The 14,664-nt window shown below is 52.0% G+C and overlaps 1 protein-coding gene across 18 annotated transcripts in view; it reads left to right on the forward strand.

Moving 5' to 3' along the window:
* Positions 1-14,664, forward strand: part of Cux1 (cut like homeobox 1) — a 349,043-nt gene that overhangs the window by 287,414 nt on the left and 46,965 nt on the right. For 14 of the 18 annotated variants that reach the window (XM_074075668.1, XM_074075669.1, XM_074075671.1 and 11 more), the window contains 3 exons: positions 1,526-2,358; positions 4,434-4,599; positions 5,139-5,198. The exons of the other annotated variants lie outside the window; for them this stretch is intronic. In XM_074075668.1, the coding sequence (XP_073931769.1) occupies positions 1,526-2,358; positions 4,434-4,599; positions 5,139-5,198 (1,059 nt within the window). The remainder of the gene's footprint in view (positions 1-1,525; positions 2,359-4,433; positions 4,600-5,138; positions 5,199-14,664) is intronic. 18 annotated transcript variants of the gene reach the window in all.

The raw sequence follows: 14,664 nt of genomic DNA on the forward strand, positions 1-14,664 counted from the left end.
CATTTCCCCTACCTCACCCCACTCAGTGACCCGACGACAGGTTTTTCAGAATCCTGGCATTTCTCTTCATCTAGCTCAGCTTCGGAGTTAAAATAATTTGCCTGAATCCATTAGATGGGTTTTAGCTGGACAAACCTGTTCTCCCAACCCTAGGCCCACCGCTCTTCCCTCTGTTGTCGCAGACATCATCCTTGATGACAGATGGAGCCTGCAGTACAATGTGCTTCTCGCTTTCACTGGCCAGAGTCGGGGTGAAGCACACTCTCCACCTCTGTGCAACTGGACTCCCAGAATCCTTAGCAGATCAGCCCTGGCAGTCCCACATCTAGGTGTGGTTCCTTAACCCGAGCCATGGTTCCTTTGTCTGCACTTGTGAGGGATGTGTGAGCTGGAGAAGGAAGGGCTCTGTCTTACGGAGAGCAGTGTGCCCGAGACACGCCAAAAGTAGTTACAATTTGAGGCTTTGCTTTTTTTTTTTTAAGTATTCTTGAAAAAAAAGGAAGAACGAGTTTATAGGCATTCTTCCCCTGGACAGGAAGGTGTGTAATTTGAAGAGCACGGGACAGGGACAGGGAAGCCACAGACTCCCAAGAGCATCTGCACCTGGGTTCCCAGCCAGAACCACATTACAGCTACCTGAGGTGCGGTCTGGTGGGAAATGCCAAGCCAGCCCCACCACTGCTCCCTAGTGCGATGCGCCGGGGAGGGACCAGACAGGTGCATTTTAATTAGTCCTAGAGAGCAATTGATCTAACCCCTCAGCTGTCCTGCACCTAAGCTGGAACAGCCAAGGCCAGCAATGTCTTGTGAGTTCCCCGGACCCCTGGGTCAGGGACTCAATTTCCCAGCCTGTCCCCTCTCCCCCACACACATTGTGAGGCTCCCTGCTGCTGGCCCCAACATGGGTGTCCACCAGAAAAAAGTGTCTTGGCCCCTAGAAGACTCTGGCCATATTAATAGAAGTCACACTTCTGCCAAGAGAATTGTGGGATATGGCACAGAATTCTCCAGAAAAGGAAGGCCAGCAGTGCATGTACCTGACTGTCTTCATGCATTTCCCCCTTGGTGACACTCTGTGTTAAGGTAGCCAGCTAGTGGCTGGGCCTGGTGGCACATGCCTTTAATCTCAACCATGTGGGAGGTGAATCACAGTCTGAGGCCAGCCTCGGGCAAAAGCAAGAGACCCTATCTGAGAAAAAAAAAAAAGTCAAACCAAAAGTAAAATAGCCATGTGCACTAAGGTGGTGGTGCACATGTGGCCCTGGCCTCACAGTCACGAGGTCCTGAGCCCAAGCCCTAGTACCGCAAAAAAGAGAGAGAGGTGGAGCCAGTGTGTGACAGGCCAGCAGGCCAGCAAGGTGCTGCCGGAACAAGATGCACAGGTGTTTGGATGTTGGGTTTGTGGGGAGGCACTGGGAAGATAGTGCAGTGTGGGTCCCCAGACAGCTCACCCTGCATGGTGACTCAGGTAGAATGAGGCACTGGGCCAAGAGCTACTGTCTCACCCTGCGTTTGCTCCACACAGCCGAGCCGGCGCAGCCATCTTCCACAGCCAGCAGCGGGAATTCCGACGATGCCATCCGCTCCATCCTACAGCAGGCCCGCCGGGAAATGGAAGCCCAGCAAGCCGCCCTTGACCCTGCCTTAAAGCCAGCACCGCTGTCCCAGCCTGATCTCGCCCTCCTCACCCCCAAGCTCCTGTCCGCCCCGCCCATGTCCGCCGTGTCCTCTTACTCTCCTCTCGCCATCTCCCTGAAGAAAACCCCTGTGGCCACCGAGGCCAGCACCTCAGCTCTGCCCAGCGCCCCAGCCCTCAAGAAGGAGGCCCAGGATGTGGCCGGGCTGGACCCACAGGGAGCAGCTGATGCTGCCCAGGGGGTCCTGAGGCAGGTCAAGAACGAGCTGAACCGCGGTGGCACGTGGAAGGACCCCTGGTGGAGCCCCATGCAGCCCGAGCGGAGGAACCTTTCCACCTCTGAAGAGACCAAGGCCGAAGAGTCTGCCAGCGGGAAGGAAAAGGCCAGCTCTTGCCAGCTGCGGGCAGAGCGCAGCCAGCTGCAGGGACCCTCGTCGTCGTCTGAGTACTGGAAAGAGTGGCCCAACGCTGAGTCCCCTTACTCCCAGAGCTCGGAGTTGAGTCTCACTGGAGCCAGCCGCAGCGACACACCCCAGAACAGCCCTCTGCCTTCCTCCCCAGTTGTGCCCATGGCGAAGCCCACCAAGCCCTCGGTCCCCCCGCTCACCCCCGAGCAGTACGAGATTTACATGTACCAGGAGGTGGACACCATCGAGCTCACCCGTCAGGTCAAGGAGAAACTGGCCAAGAATGGCATTTGCCAAAGGATCTTCGGGGAGAAGGTGAGCGGACCCCATCCCTTCTTACGTCTTAGGACTAGTCCATCTGCAGGGTGTGACCATCACCCAGGGTACCGGGCCCGAGAGCATCCTGTGTCACCCACTCCCAACTGCCAGAGCTCAGCACCGAATGTCCCCAGCTCCTTGGCTCCGTGAGCTGAACCTGGAGGGCTGGCTGTGGGCTTGGCCTCCCACTTTGTCCCCTTCTTGGGGCCTCTGAGCTGCACTGGCACGTGGCTGGTCAAATCGCTATGACAGATAAGGAACCAAAGTTTGGGGAAGTACATTGTCTACCCTAAACCAGCAGGCAGCTGAGTCCAGGTCCAGCCTCTATGCCACGTGGAGCCAAGAGGCACCTCTGAAGGCTGTTTGGGCCCCAAAAGGTTAGAGCAGATCTGATCAAGCCAGAGAGAGGGACGACCAGCCAGCACAGAACCAAAGTGTACAGACAGCCACGCAAGGCTGGTGGTGCACATCTGTAATCCCAGCTATTCGGGAGGCAGAAGTAGGAGGACTGAGGTTCCAGGTCAGCCTGGGCAAAAGCTCGAGACCCCATCTGAAAAACAAAACAGAAAGGGCTCAGGGGGTAGAGCGCCTACCCTAAGTTCAAACCCCAGTAGAGAGAAGGAGCTATGTAAAACGTAATTGTTCCTTTCTCATCCAGCTCAGAGGGCGCCTGGGTACTGTCTGGCCAGAGGGGCAAAGTGCCTTACTCAGGAAGACCCTCCTACTGTACCTGGGACCCCAGCAGAATTGCCTATGGCTGCCGTGTTTTCCTGGTTCATGACAGTGTAATAGTTCATGGATGAGCCTATAAAATCTAAAATAAACACATGCTGTGATACCATTCTCGGTTAAGTCATGAATTGCTGAAAATAATGAGGCATACTGTCCTCCCCTGCAAGGTAGCACCTGGCTGGATCCCCGGTGACTCCCAGGGGCCCTGTGTGACACCTGCCCTCCTGCCTGCCCCGAGATGTGCATTTGCAGTCTACCGAACTATGAATCCTTACCATGATGGTTCATTTGTGAACCCTGTCCTGATGTCACACAAGGTGACAGGGACGCGTAGAGATGAGGAGGAGAATTTGAAGTCTCTTGAGATTTCTAGTTCAGTGTTGTAAAAATATCATTTGAGAACATTTAAATAGACATTTATGTTCGTGCCTTAAATGTAGCAGACTTAATAGCATTGAACTTGTTTGGCCCGTGAGTGCAGTTTATTCTTGAGAACTTTTCAGAGTGATGGGACACAGCCCCTAAATATCTCGGGGCTGCATCTGTGTCCTGGGCGGGGTGTTTGGGCCTATACATATGTATGACCATATGTAAGCGACAGAAGACTCCCTGTGTACTCGCAGCTCAGCTCGTCTTCTGCTGACTGTTCCTCCCAGACTGGCTCCCCATCCCCACCGGCTCACCTCTGGCCCTGTTCTAAATGGCCCCCTAGTTGACATCAGCAAAAGATACTGGTCTGCTGGACACCAGTGGCTCACACCTGTAATCCCAGCTACTCAGGAGGCAGAGATCAGGAGGATCGCTGTTCAAAGCCAGCCGGGGCAAATAGTTCATGAGACCCTATCTCAAAAAAAAAACCACCTTCATAAAAAAAAAAAAAAAAAAGGCTGGTGGAGTGCCTCAAGGTGTAGACCCTGAGTTCAAATCCCAGTCCTGCAAAAATAAATAGATAAAGGGACCGGCCTCCCGTTTCCCTCTGCATCCCCACTCCTGCCTCTTTGAGGGGTTCTGGGCCCAGTGCCCTAGCCCTCGTGCCACCAGGCAAAGAGCAGGATGCTTTGCAATCCTCACTCTCCAGTCATCAGGATTGACCCAGACCCTGCCCGTCTCTCTCGCACCCCTCCTCTCCCTGAAGCTGCGACTCTAAAAATAGCTGGCTTAGAAAACCCTCCCCGCCTGTTTCCCCCAAGCTGGTGTTGCCTTCCCGGCTGTGTTCTGTGCTCACAGGTTGGCCCCAGCCATGCTTTGTGTCCCCTCAACTGTGCCACACCCCCACAACCTTGTGACGTCATGCTAAAGCCAGGCCACTGACGGCCATGTGTCTCTGCTCGCTGCTGCAGGTGCTGGGCCTGTCCCAGGGCAGTGTCAGCGACATGCTATCACGACCAAAGCCATGGAGCAAACTGACCCAGAAAGGCCGAGAACCCTTCATCCGAATGCAGCTCTGGCTGAACGGCGAGCTGGGCCAGGGCGTGCTGCCCGTGCAAGGACAGCAACAAGGGCCAGGTGAGGGCGGACGCCCCAGGAGGGGCTGGGAAAGAAGGACCGGGGGGGCGGCGGGGAGGGAGCATTATCTTGGCAAGGGCAGCCCCCACCTGGCCTGGCTGCACACTGAGCTGTCAGCTGCCCTGGGCAGGGGAAGAACAGCCCCCTTCCTTCCAAAACTGTTGCCAGGGGACTGAGTTGAGTTTTCAGGAGCGAGAAGACTGTGCCTGACTAATTTTATAAGCAGCAGAAAATGAGATACCAATTAAGGAAATGTTGTTTGTATATAAATATAGGTAAAAGTCAAGTAGCTAAATCAGAGAGTTGGAAAAGAAATCCAGCCAGAGGCACAGAAGTGAAAGTGTCACAGACGATAGCTTCCAGCTGCTCCCTGCCCAGGGTCCTGGCACTTTTCAGGCCTGCACAGCCCTCATCCCATCCCAGGGTCCCCAGCCCTCGCTGTGAGAAGCAGGATGCCTTGTAGGCTTCCTGCCTTGCCCAGGTAGGAGGCTCCAAGCCCTGTGTCACTTCCTCGTGTAACTGAGTCTTTTTCCTTCTAGTCCTCCACTCGGTGACATCACTGCAGGACCCTCTCCAGCAGCAGGGCTGCGTGAGCTCAGGTTAGTAACCTGCTTCCGCGAGTTCATGTGAAGTACCTTACTGCCTTGTGCGGCTTCCTCCTCTGGGGACTCTGGAATGTCCTTGAGACCCACTGAACACATGTGGAGCAATGGTTGTCCCTTTTCGTTACTGTATAGTGTTCCACAGCAGATGGGTGCACCACAGTTTGTGGTCCTCCTCACTTACTGAGGGACATCGTGGTTATTTCTAGGTTTTGCCTATTATAAAAATAAGTCGTTGTGAAGAGTAAGAAGAAAGTCTGGGCACTGTGGCTCATGCCTGTAATCCAAGCTACTTGAGAGGAGGAGATGGGAGAAACACAGTTTGAGGCTAGCCCAAGCAAAAAGTTAGTGAAACCCCATCTCAAAAAACAAGCTGGGCAGTGGTGATGTGCATCTATAATCCCAGCTATGTGGGAGGCACAGGTTGGAGCAGGGGAGGGTGGCTCAAGTGGGAGAGCACAAAACTCCAGTAACTTACCCCACCAAAAAAAACAAGGTATAGAAAAACATGAGCAGGCATCAGCGACTCACGCCTGTAATCCTGGCTACCTGGGAGACTGATCAGGAGGATCAGGGTTTGAGGCCAGCCTGGGCAAATAGTCCTTGACACCTCATCTTCAAAATAACCAGAGCAAAATGGACTGGAGGAATGGTGTGCAAGCTAGGCCCTCCCAGGCTTACTGTGTAAGGGCCAGCCAGAGCCACCGTTGAGCAGAGATTCTTGTGACTTGTCAAACACTCCATCTCTTCATCTGTCTCCTGATCGCTAGGTGTGAAGCCCTGTGCTCAGGTTGGGGCTAAGTAAGGAACCAGGCCCACACTCAGGGGCTTGAGTCTGACAGGAGAGGACAAGGCACAGGCCTCGCTGTCCCAACAGGGGCATGGGTCCCTCTGCTGGACCAGTCAGCCAGTAAGAAGATGGCAGAGTCTGGAACGTGAGGAATGGGGTGACCAGGACAGAAGAGCCCCTGGGAGCAGGTGGCCTCTGCCACCTGCTGTCAGCCTTGGAAAGCCCCTAGGTCTCAGAGGTCTCCAGAGGTCTTGTTACCTCTACCCTGAGGACCCTGGCTGGCCGTGGTGCCTGGGTGCCACTGCTCCAGGGACCCTGCCACCTGCTCCCTGTCACCCTGAGCCCACAGATGTAACCAGACTTTTCTCTCCTAGCTTTTAGGACCAGCCAACATCGTGAGGTGTTCTTTTTTCTTTCTTTCTTTTTCTAAACATGTTGATTAGTCTTTGATGCGTTGAAAACACAAACAAAGCGAAGCAAGGAGCCCGCAGCCTGCCAGCTTGCTGGAAGGTTTATGAGGGGACACATGTGCAGTGAGGGGAACAGCTGGGCGGCCTAGCCTCGGCTGCTGCTGCTACAAAATCCCAACCCCCACCTCCACATAGACACAAATGAGCACAGTAGAGTCACCAGCACTGTCAGTGAAGATTTTGGGGAGTTTTAGCTGTTCTAATCTGGTTTTGTCCAACATGGGGACAGAAGGCTGAGCCCCACCCACACTGTGGGTTTTCTTGGCTGGACATCCAAATGGAGCAGCCATCCACCTGAGTAGGATTTGGGTGTGTGGTCCCTTCTTCCTTCATTTCTGGGATGGCCAGTTGAATAACAAGTCCCAAAGACCTGAAGTATCAGCTCAGCTTGAGGATGCAGGCGGGACGATCCAGATGTTGTCACTGGTGCCAGGGGTTTGCGGATGTTTGCATGGAAAATGGCCTGGCCTCCCGCTCTAACGGGAAGTTGACTGCCCTTGAACTGAGAGCGTTTGCTGCCCATCAGAGGCTGGGCTGAACTTGGCAGGATGAGGCTGGCGCTGTGTACCCCTGAATAAGACAGGAAGTCTTCCCCCTGTCCAGTCCTCTGTGGATCCGTACCAAAGCCTCTGTGTCCCAACTTGTCCTCAGAGGATGTGCGTTTTCTACCACAACTGATAACCAGCACCGTGTTTCACACAGTGGTCACGTTTCCTACCCAGGGAAGACACACTGGACTCCTACAAGGAATGCAAGTGTTATTTGTAAAATATCAAATTACTTTATAGAATAAAGTCATTTACAACTCTGGGGGAGTCTGCAGATTGGAGGGGAAGCGGGGAGACATTGAGCTTGTGGATAAAACTGAACACAGCAGCACTCAACAGAGGGTTTTCCGCATAGGCGACAAGTGGCCCTCCCCGCGTCACCCCAGTGAGAGGCCCCAACACTTCTGCCATCAGGCAGCGATAGAGAAGTCCCCAGGAGAAGCTATAATTACGATGAGAGGAGAAAAAAGATGAGAAAAAAAATATTTCTTATATTGTAAGAAGATAAAAAAGTGTTTTATGTCACGGTGGCAGTTTTCCTTGTGTGACATATCTTTATCAGTTGTCATTGTTTCAAGAAGGTTTCTGAAAAGTAAGCTAGCTATATGGAATTTAGATTCAAAGGTGGAATTATTTTGTAGTGGTGGTGGCGGCAGTAAATCCCTGGGATGAGTGACTATAGAAGGTTCTAGAATCTTCTTTGGCAGCTCTTTTAAAAAGAGAGCTTTGCTCCCGCTGAAGGCAGAGGAAGGAAACCTCTGGTCCTGAGTCCCATCCCAGAGGCCCTCGCAGGCCATTAGTGACTTGTGGCTTTTTCCTGGAGGCTGTTGAGACCTCACCAAAGAGGAAGGCGAGCAGTGGGTGCCTTGCCAACCGCATGACACTTTGAAAGAGGGTGAGGGTCAAAGGACAAGCGTTGAGACCAGCTGCTGGTCACTCACGTCCGATGAGTCTGAATCCTCTACACACTGCTGGCTTCTTTCAAAGCCCCAGTGCCTTGGGGGCGGGTGGGTGCGCTCTGATGCAGTGCAGCTTTATTTGACGACGCAGTCACAGGTGACCCTCAGGGACGCATCCCGACTCTCTTCATGTGTCTCCCACCCCTGTGTCCTCACTCTGTGGTGGTCTCATCCTGCTCAGCAGTGGCAGTATGCAGGGAGAAAAGATGGGACTGACGAAGACCTGTTTTCTCAGAATCCAGCCTGCTTGTCCAGGAGTGGCTTTTACCGTGTGTGTGTGTGTGAGAGTGTGTCTGTGTGTGTGTGTGTGTGTGTGTGTGTGTGTGAGTGACTGGGGTTTGAACCCAGGGTCTCTAACTTTTTGCCCAGGCTTGCCTTGGACTGTGATCCTTCTGTCTTCACTTCCCAAGTATCTGAGATTATAGTTGTATGCCACTGTGCCCAGCTCAGGATTGTTATTTAAAGGATAACATATGTTGAGCTATAACGAAGGTAGAGGCGTGGGATCACAGATACAGAGGTACACAGATAGAGGTATCTGCGCAGGTACACAGATAGGTAGATAGATGTGACCGACTAACTGTTGCAGTCTTTGATTCTTTCTCTTTCCTTAAAACTCATTTATGAGGTTTGTTTGTTTGTTTTTTGTTTTTTTGGTTTGGTTTGGGTTGGGTTTTTTGTTTTGTTTTGTTTTGTTTTGTTGGTGGTATTGGGGTTTGAACTCAAGACCTACACCTTGAATTACTCCACCAGCTCTTTTTTTGTGATGGGTTCTTTTGAGATAGGGTCTCGCCAACTATTTCCCTGGGCTGGCTTCAAACCATGATCCTCCTGATCTCTGCCTCCTGAGTAGCTGAGATTATAGGCGTGAGCCACCGGTGTCTGGCAGTTTATGACTTCTATGCGTGGTTTCTTGGTGTGATTGTTCTTTTGGCTCTTAGGGGAGGAGAGAAGACAGCTCTGAAGCCGGGGAGGAGAAGGGAGGGAAAGAAACCCTCCTGGGTGTGATCTTACTCACACTCATTGCTCTGTGGACAAGTGGCTAACAGCAGAGTGGCCTGTGCCCTCTCTTAGGAACTTGTTGACACGGGAGCATTTTGAGACTGGCGCTAATGCCACGTTGCATCTTTCACATCAACTTCTGGTGTGTCCAGGCAAGACACCCAGGCCCCTCAGATGAGGCACAAAACACCCAGTTGTTTCCCAGCACAGTAGTCAGGAGCATCGGGTTCCAAGTCTTGTCCGCCCTTGGAGAGCCCTAGGGCCCCGTGTCACTGCTGTCTGTCAGCAGAGTGCCAGCTGTCCCTGGGAGGAGACAGCTGTTGCAAGCCAGCTGTGCCATGGGTGGTCCAAGGTCGCCGCTTCCCGCCATGACACCCACGGGCCTGCGGGAGTTATGCCGTCACCAACATGCCTTTATAACTGGCACCTTGGCTCTTAGTTGGGACCCACCAGGTGGCCGGGAAGCCATGTCCAGGGACTTAGCGTCTTGAGCTCTGCACTGGGTTTTGACTGCGGTGTCTGTCCTTTACTTAAGTGGTCAGTTAACTGACCTACAGGACATTTGGATGGGGTGTCAATGGGAACAGAAAATCTGGTGGTACTGGCAAGAGCAGGCAGATATGTTCACGAACACCTTAGATGGATGCTAGCACTTTCTCTCGGATAGAAACTATCAGTGACTACTGGCTAACACTTCAGCCCTGTTTGTGATCATAAGAGATCACAAGATTTATTTGTGATTGTACACAAGCCCATGTGGACTAGAAAGTGCCCTCCCCAACAGGTGGCCACCACGTCATGGCCTGGGTGTCAACTGGTGGCGCCCCTCACTGGCTGAGAGCATGGTAGCCTGTTTGCGTCCTTCCTTCTAGGATGTAGCCTGGGTTGGGACAAGGTGGTGTATTAAAGGGATTCTCCACTCTTGAGTCCAGAAAAGATGGGTGTCTAGATTTGGGCACAAGCTACCTGCCTGGTGGCTGTGATGTGGCACTGATGAGAGAACCTGGAACTGGGGCCAGGCTGGGAAGGGTGACAGGTCCAGGAGGAAAACATTCCAGGTGGAGGGACTGTGGGGGTACAAAGGTTCAGAGATGGGGGGTGGGTATTGTCTATTCAAAACTGAGGAGCCCCAATTCAGAGCCTGTTCTTGCCAGGTGACAGGGGTACAGTGGGTGGTGGGAGAGTAGAAGAATGGCGACATTGCTGCCCTGAGGTTCAAATAAGAAGAAAAGTGGGGACAGGTAGCATAGACCCAGATGCTCTTGGGGGCTCCTGGATGCTCAGCCTGCCTCCCCCAAGTGTCACTTGCCCTGTAGGCACCACATTTTCTTGAGAAAATATGGTCAGGCCTGTCACTGGTGGGCATGGATCCCCCCAGTGTTCTCACTGGTCACCTTTGGAAGACACAGGCCAGAGCTGTCTCAAAAAATAGACCTGGCATGGTGGCTCAAGCCTGTAATCCTAGCTACTCAAGCAGTGGAGATCAGAAGGATCGTGGCTCCAGGCCAGCCTCAGCATCAGTCAGAGAGCTGGGTGTGCTGGCACACGCCACCACAGGAGATATACAGGCAGAGACAGAGTCACAGTCTGAGGCCAGCCCAGGCGAAAGCAAAAGACCCTGTCTGAAATCCTAAAAACAAAAGGGCTGGGAGGCATGGCTCAAGTGGTAGAGCACTTGCCCAGCAAGTTCAAGGCTGAACTGAGTTTAATCCCCAGTACCACCAAGAAAAAAACGTAGTCAGCTGCCCACCCTCATCCCCCAGTCACGCTCCCCGGAGGCCGTGTCACCAGCTTCTCAGGAGCTTCTCACGCATCCTGCAGGACAGTCATGCACGTGGGTGTTTGTTCCTCGCAGATGGGGTGCCCAGTGCAGGATTCGGGGTGCTCTCACGCCGCGAGGTATAACATGAGCCCCTCCTTACGGGAGGAATTTCCCCCTCTTGCAGCTACAGGGAATTCCTTGTCTGGTTGTACCTTATCTTATTTCACCAGTCACCACTGAGAAGAGGACTTTCCATTGATTTTTAAGCAGTGATCTTCCTCTGAGGCCTCAGCAGCAGAATGACGCAGCCAGCTCAGTGCTGGTGTTTCTGCCTTTTAGTGCCTGTGTGACCTTGAGCAAGTAATTCAACCTTTCTGATCCTCAGCTGCTATTTCTGTACAATAGGAAGAATAAAGTCCCTGCCTCCTAGATGGTGAGGATGCTTAAATTCAGGACAGGAGAGTCCAGTTGCCTGCTGGCTCCCATGGTGGAGATTATCAAGAGTGGACATCGTGAGTAGCTGTGGTCTGCAGAAGGGTGACCTGTGCATAGCGCTCCACACCCTTGGCTTCTAGAGTTGACCCAAGAATCTCAAACTTCAAGAGTAGGGCTCTAGGTCATAGGCCATCACTCAAGCCTTGTTGGGCAAACTAGTTTGGAAACAGTGGCTACTGACCAGAGTCAGTGGTGACCCAGCTGCCCACACTCTTTGTTCGCTCTTCCTAGACCCCCAGACTGGCACTGCCCAGCTCCGCTTTCACAGAAGCCCGGTAGGCCCAGGTCAGGCCTCTGGCCGCCCCTCTTCTCCCTCCCCTGTGGCTTGCTTTGGAAAACAATGTACAGTACACTGAGCATTGGGTACAAGAGGCAGAAACAGGTCACAGGGAAAAAATGAGGACTTCGGTTCTCAGTGATTCTGTTCTAGGGAAGGACGAAGAAACAAATACTTCAGACTCCTCAGATAACAGTAGAAAAACAGAAAACACGTGTTTGCATCTTTTATGTGTCACACACACAGTGCCGCTGTCCATGACACTTAAATAGAAACACCTCCATAGATTGAGACAATCAGGGCACAGGTGAGAGGGGGTTTGCTCCTCACCGGGGAGGTGGCAGAAGCTCATATGATCAAAGCCAGCAGCCTTGCTACAAGAGGTGTCTACAGGAGTGAGCCCCGGCTGGAGCCATCCCAGCACACAGGTCCCAGTCCCACATGGACTGGCCCGTGGGACATGCTCAGACCCCCCGCACTGTCCTGAGTGGGTCAGAAGCAGCCAGGATCTTGGTACTGTGTTATTCTTCCCTTGGGAACTGGGACCCTAAATATAGGCCGAGTCTGAATTGGCAGGTGTCAGATTTGTCCTTTACATAAGGGCCAAAATTAGTCTGTCATTTGGCACCTAAAGAAAGCAACCAAAGTGTCTTTATAGCAACTTAGCAATTACGAGAGACTGGAGTGGCAGTTTTATTTGATAAGGAATCTCTCTCTGTAGTTGAGCCGTGAGTTCCAAAGCTGGAAGCCTCAGGGACAGTGACCCATAGGTCCCCAGGGTCCCCTGCTCCATCTCATGTGGGCGAAAATATCTCATGAAAGCAGAAAAAGAGACTCAGTGCTCCCTAGAAATAGCAATGACAATGGCAACCTGGAATTTTGCAGGAAAAGAAAAATCCAGCCAGGGTGCCCAGAGCGGGGTTGGTGGAGGGACTCCCCAGGGGACCTCAGGAAGATGTTATAATCAATTACCACATCTTAACACTGATGTATGATAATGACTGAGTGTTCCTCCTGAGATAGAGTAGCATTTGGCTGGGATGCGGTTCCTTCATGGTCCACTGCCTAATTAATATGCAAATAATAGGCTGATTGCATGATGAATGCAGAAAACGAGCTCGCCGATAACAGGAGCACTGGAGCGGGGAGATGACAAATTACTTTTACTGACTGTCCTACATTAAGTACCCTTTCTCAACAATTTCATCACAAATTAAGTAAAGCAGCACAGAGAGATTAGGAGGATGTGTAAAATAATGCACCCTAATCGTTTTTTAACACTGTCACATATAGGGAAAATGTCACGTGGTGCCTCGTAGGACCACAGCAGTTCACTCACCTGGGTGATATGTGAAAGACGGGAAGTAGCCGGCCATACCCAAGTGTGCCACCAGCCTCTCCCAGCTGTGGAGTCTCTAAGGAACCTGCTGTCATGGCCCAAACCCATTACCCGTGTGCCAGCTGACTGGCAGTGTCACTGGGAGGGGACAGGCTGCCCACCATGTGCCTGAGGGAAAGGAGAGTTTCTGAGTTGCAGGCCTATAGGCCAAGGGAGAAGCCAGTGTTTAAGACTACCTTTTAAAGGCCAAATATGATGGTGCATGCCTGTAATCTCAGCACTTGGGTGGCTGAAGCAGGAAGATCATGAGTTCCAGGTCAGCCTGGGCTGACCCAGTCTCAAAAAAAAAAAAAAATAATAATACCTGTAGCTCCTCTAACTTTCAAAAATCTGGGGAAATTAATTCTACTGTCATAATGGCAGTGTGACCAGTAAGACTTGGGCAAGTTTGCCAGAAATGAGCACCAAAGAAAAAGAAGCAAGACACATGCACTCACACGACAATTAATCTTTGATTACAGCAAAGCGGTTTAACTAGAGGGTTTGTTTTTCCCTCTCAGTATTAGACATTTAGACTGTTCGTGTGTCACGCATTTGCTCTTAACGCACAGGGGTGCATTGACAAGTGTTCATACACACAACTGGCTCAGTAATAAGATTATTGAAGGTAATTTCTAAATCGGTATGGATCTATGAAAGGTCTGGGCTCCTGGACGGGGCCCACTGAGTCATCCAGTGTCACCTGGGCAGTCATGCTGGACTGTGATTTCCTTTCCACTCTCTAATTGTCATTTTAGCATGGTTTTTAATTTTTAATATCTTCAAACTCTGCTTTTGATAGGCATGTTTTCTTAAAGGGCTTATAAAAGGCTGGGCACCAGTGCTCACGCCTGAAATCCCAGCTGCTCAGGAGGCAGAGATCAGGAGGATTGCGGTTTGAAGCCAGACCCAGACGTATCTCAAAAAAAACCCAAAACAAAAAAGGGCTGGAGGAGTGATTCAAGGTTGTAGGCTCTGATTTCAAACCCCAGCACCACAACAGCAACAACAAAAAAGTAGCCCTCATGCTCTAGAGCAAAGCCCCTTTACAGACAGCTGTGCCCAGCAGGGACACGTGACCATGGGACTATGGAAAGATGTCAGAGGAGGATCTGACTCAGAGCCCACCCCTGCCAGTGCCACCAAGTACAGAGGTGGTGTTCAGACAATTTGGAGCTCACGTGACCATGTGGTCCAGGCCTCACCTCAGGAAGACTAATCTCTGGGAAGTCCCATGAGCTGCTGCTCTCATGTAGTGCCAAGGCCCTGTGTTGGAAGAGACTGGTATAAACCTCACAGGGTTTACAGCATGCTCTGCCCATCTGACTCCACTGGGATGCCTTCCAGGCCAGGGTCACCCTCCTGTGGTTTCTGAAGCTGCTGGTGCTATGGGCTGAAAAGGCCCTCATGGCCCTTCAGGGCTGCCAGAGCTCCTGCTGAACTGAGGACACCCACACTGGGCATCCCAGAACCACTGCACATCCTGGGCTCCGTCACTACTCCCTGAGCTCCTCTTTCCCCTCTTCTGCCTCACATTTACCAGTCCCAGCCATCACCACCCTCCATCACCACTCTCCTCTTCTTAACTAGCTCCCTCCTTTCCCCACCTTCGCCTCCCTGACTGTCTTTACCGTGACTTGGAATTTCCTGGCTTGGCATGGGCTCAAAACCTAAACTCTGGCCATAATGAAAAGTGGCCCATCAGACCAGCCGCCAGTTAAATAATGTTTGGGTTCTTGTCAGAATGTCACAGAGTACCCTGTCATTTTGTTTCAGCAACTT

The sequence above is a fragment of the Castor canadensis genome, chromosome 6, assembly GCF_047511655.1.
Source record: "Castor canadensis chromosome 6, mCasCan1.hap1v2, whole genome shotgun sequence".
In the NCBI taxonomy this organism is placed as follows: domain Eukaryota; kingdom Metazoa; phylum Chordata; class Mammalia; order Rodentia; family Castoridae; genus Castor; species Castor canadensis.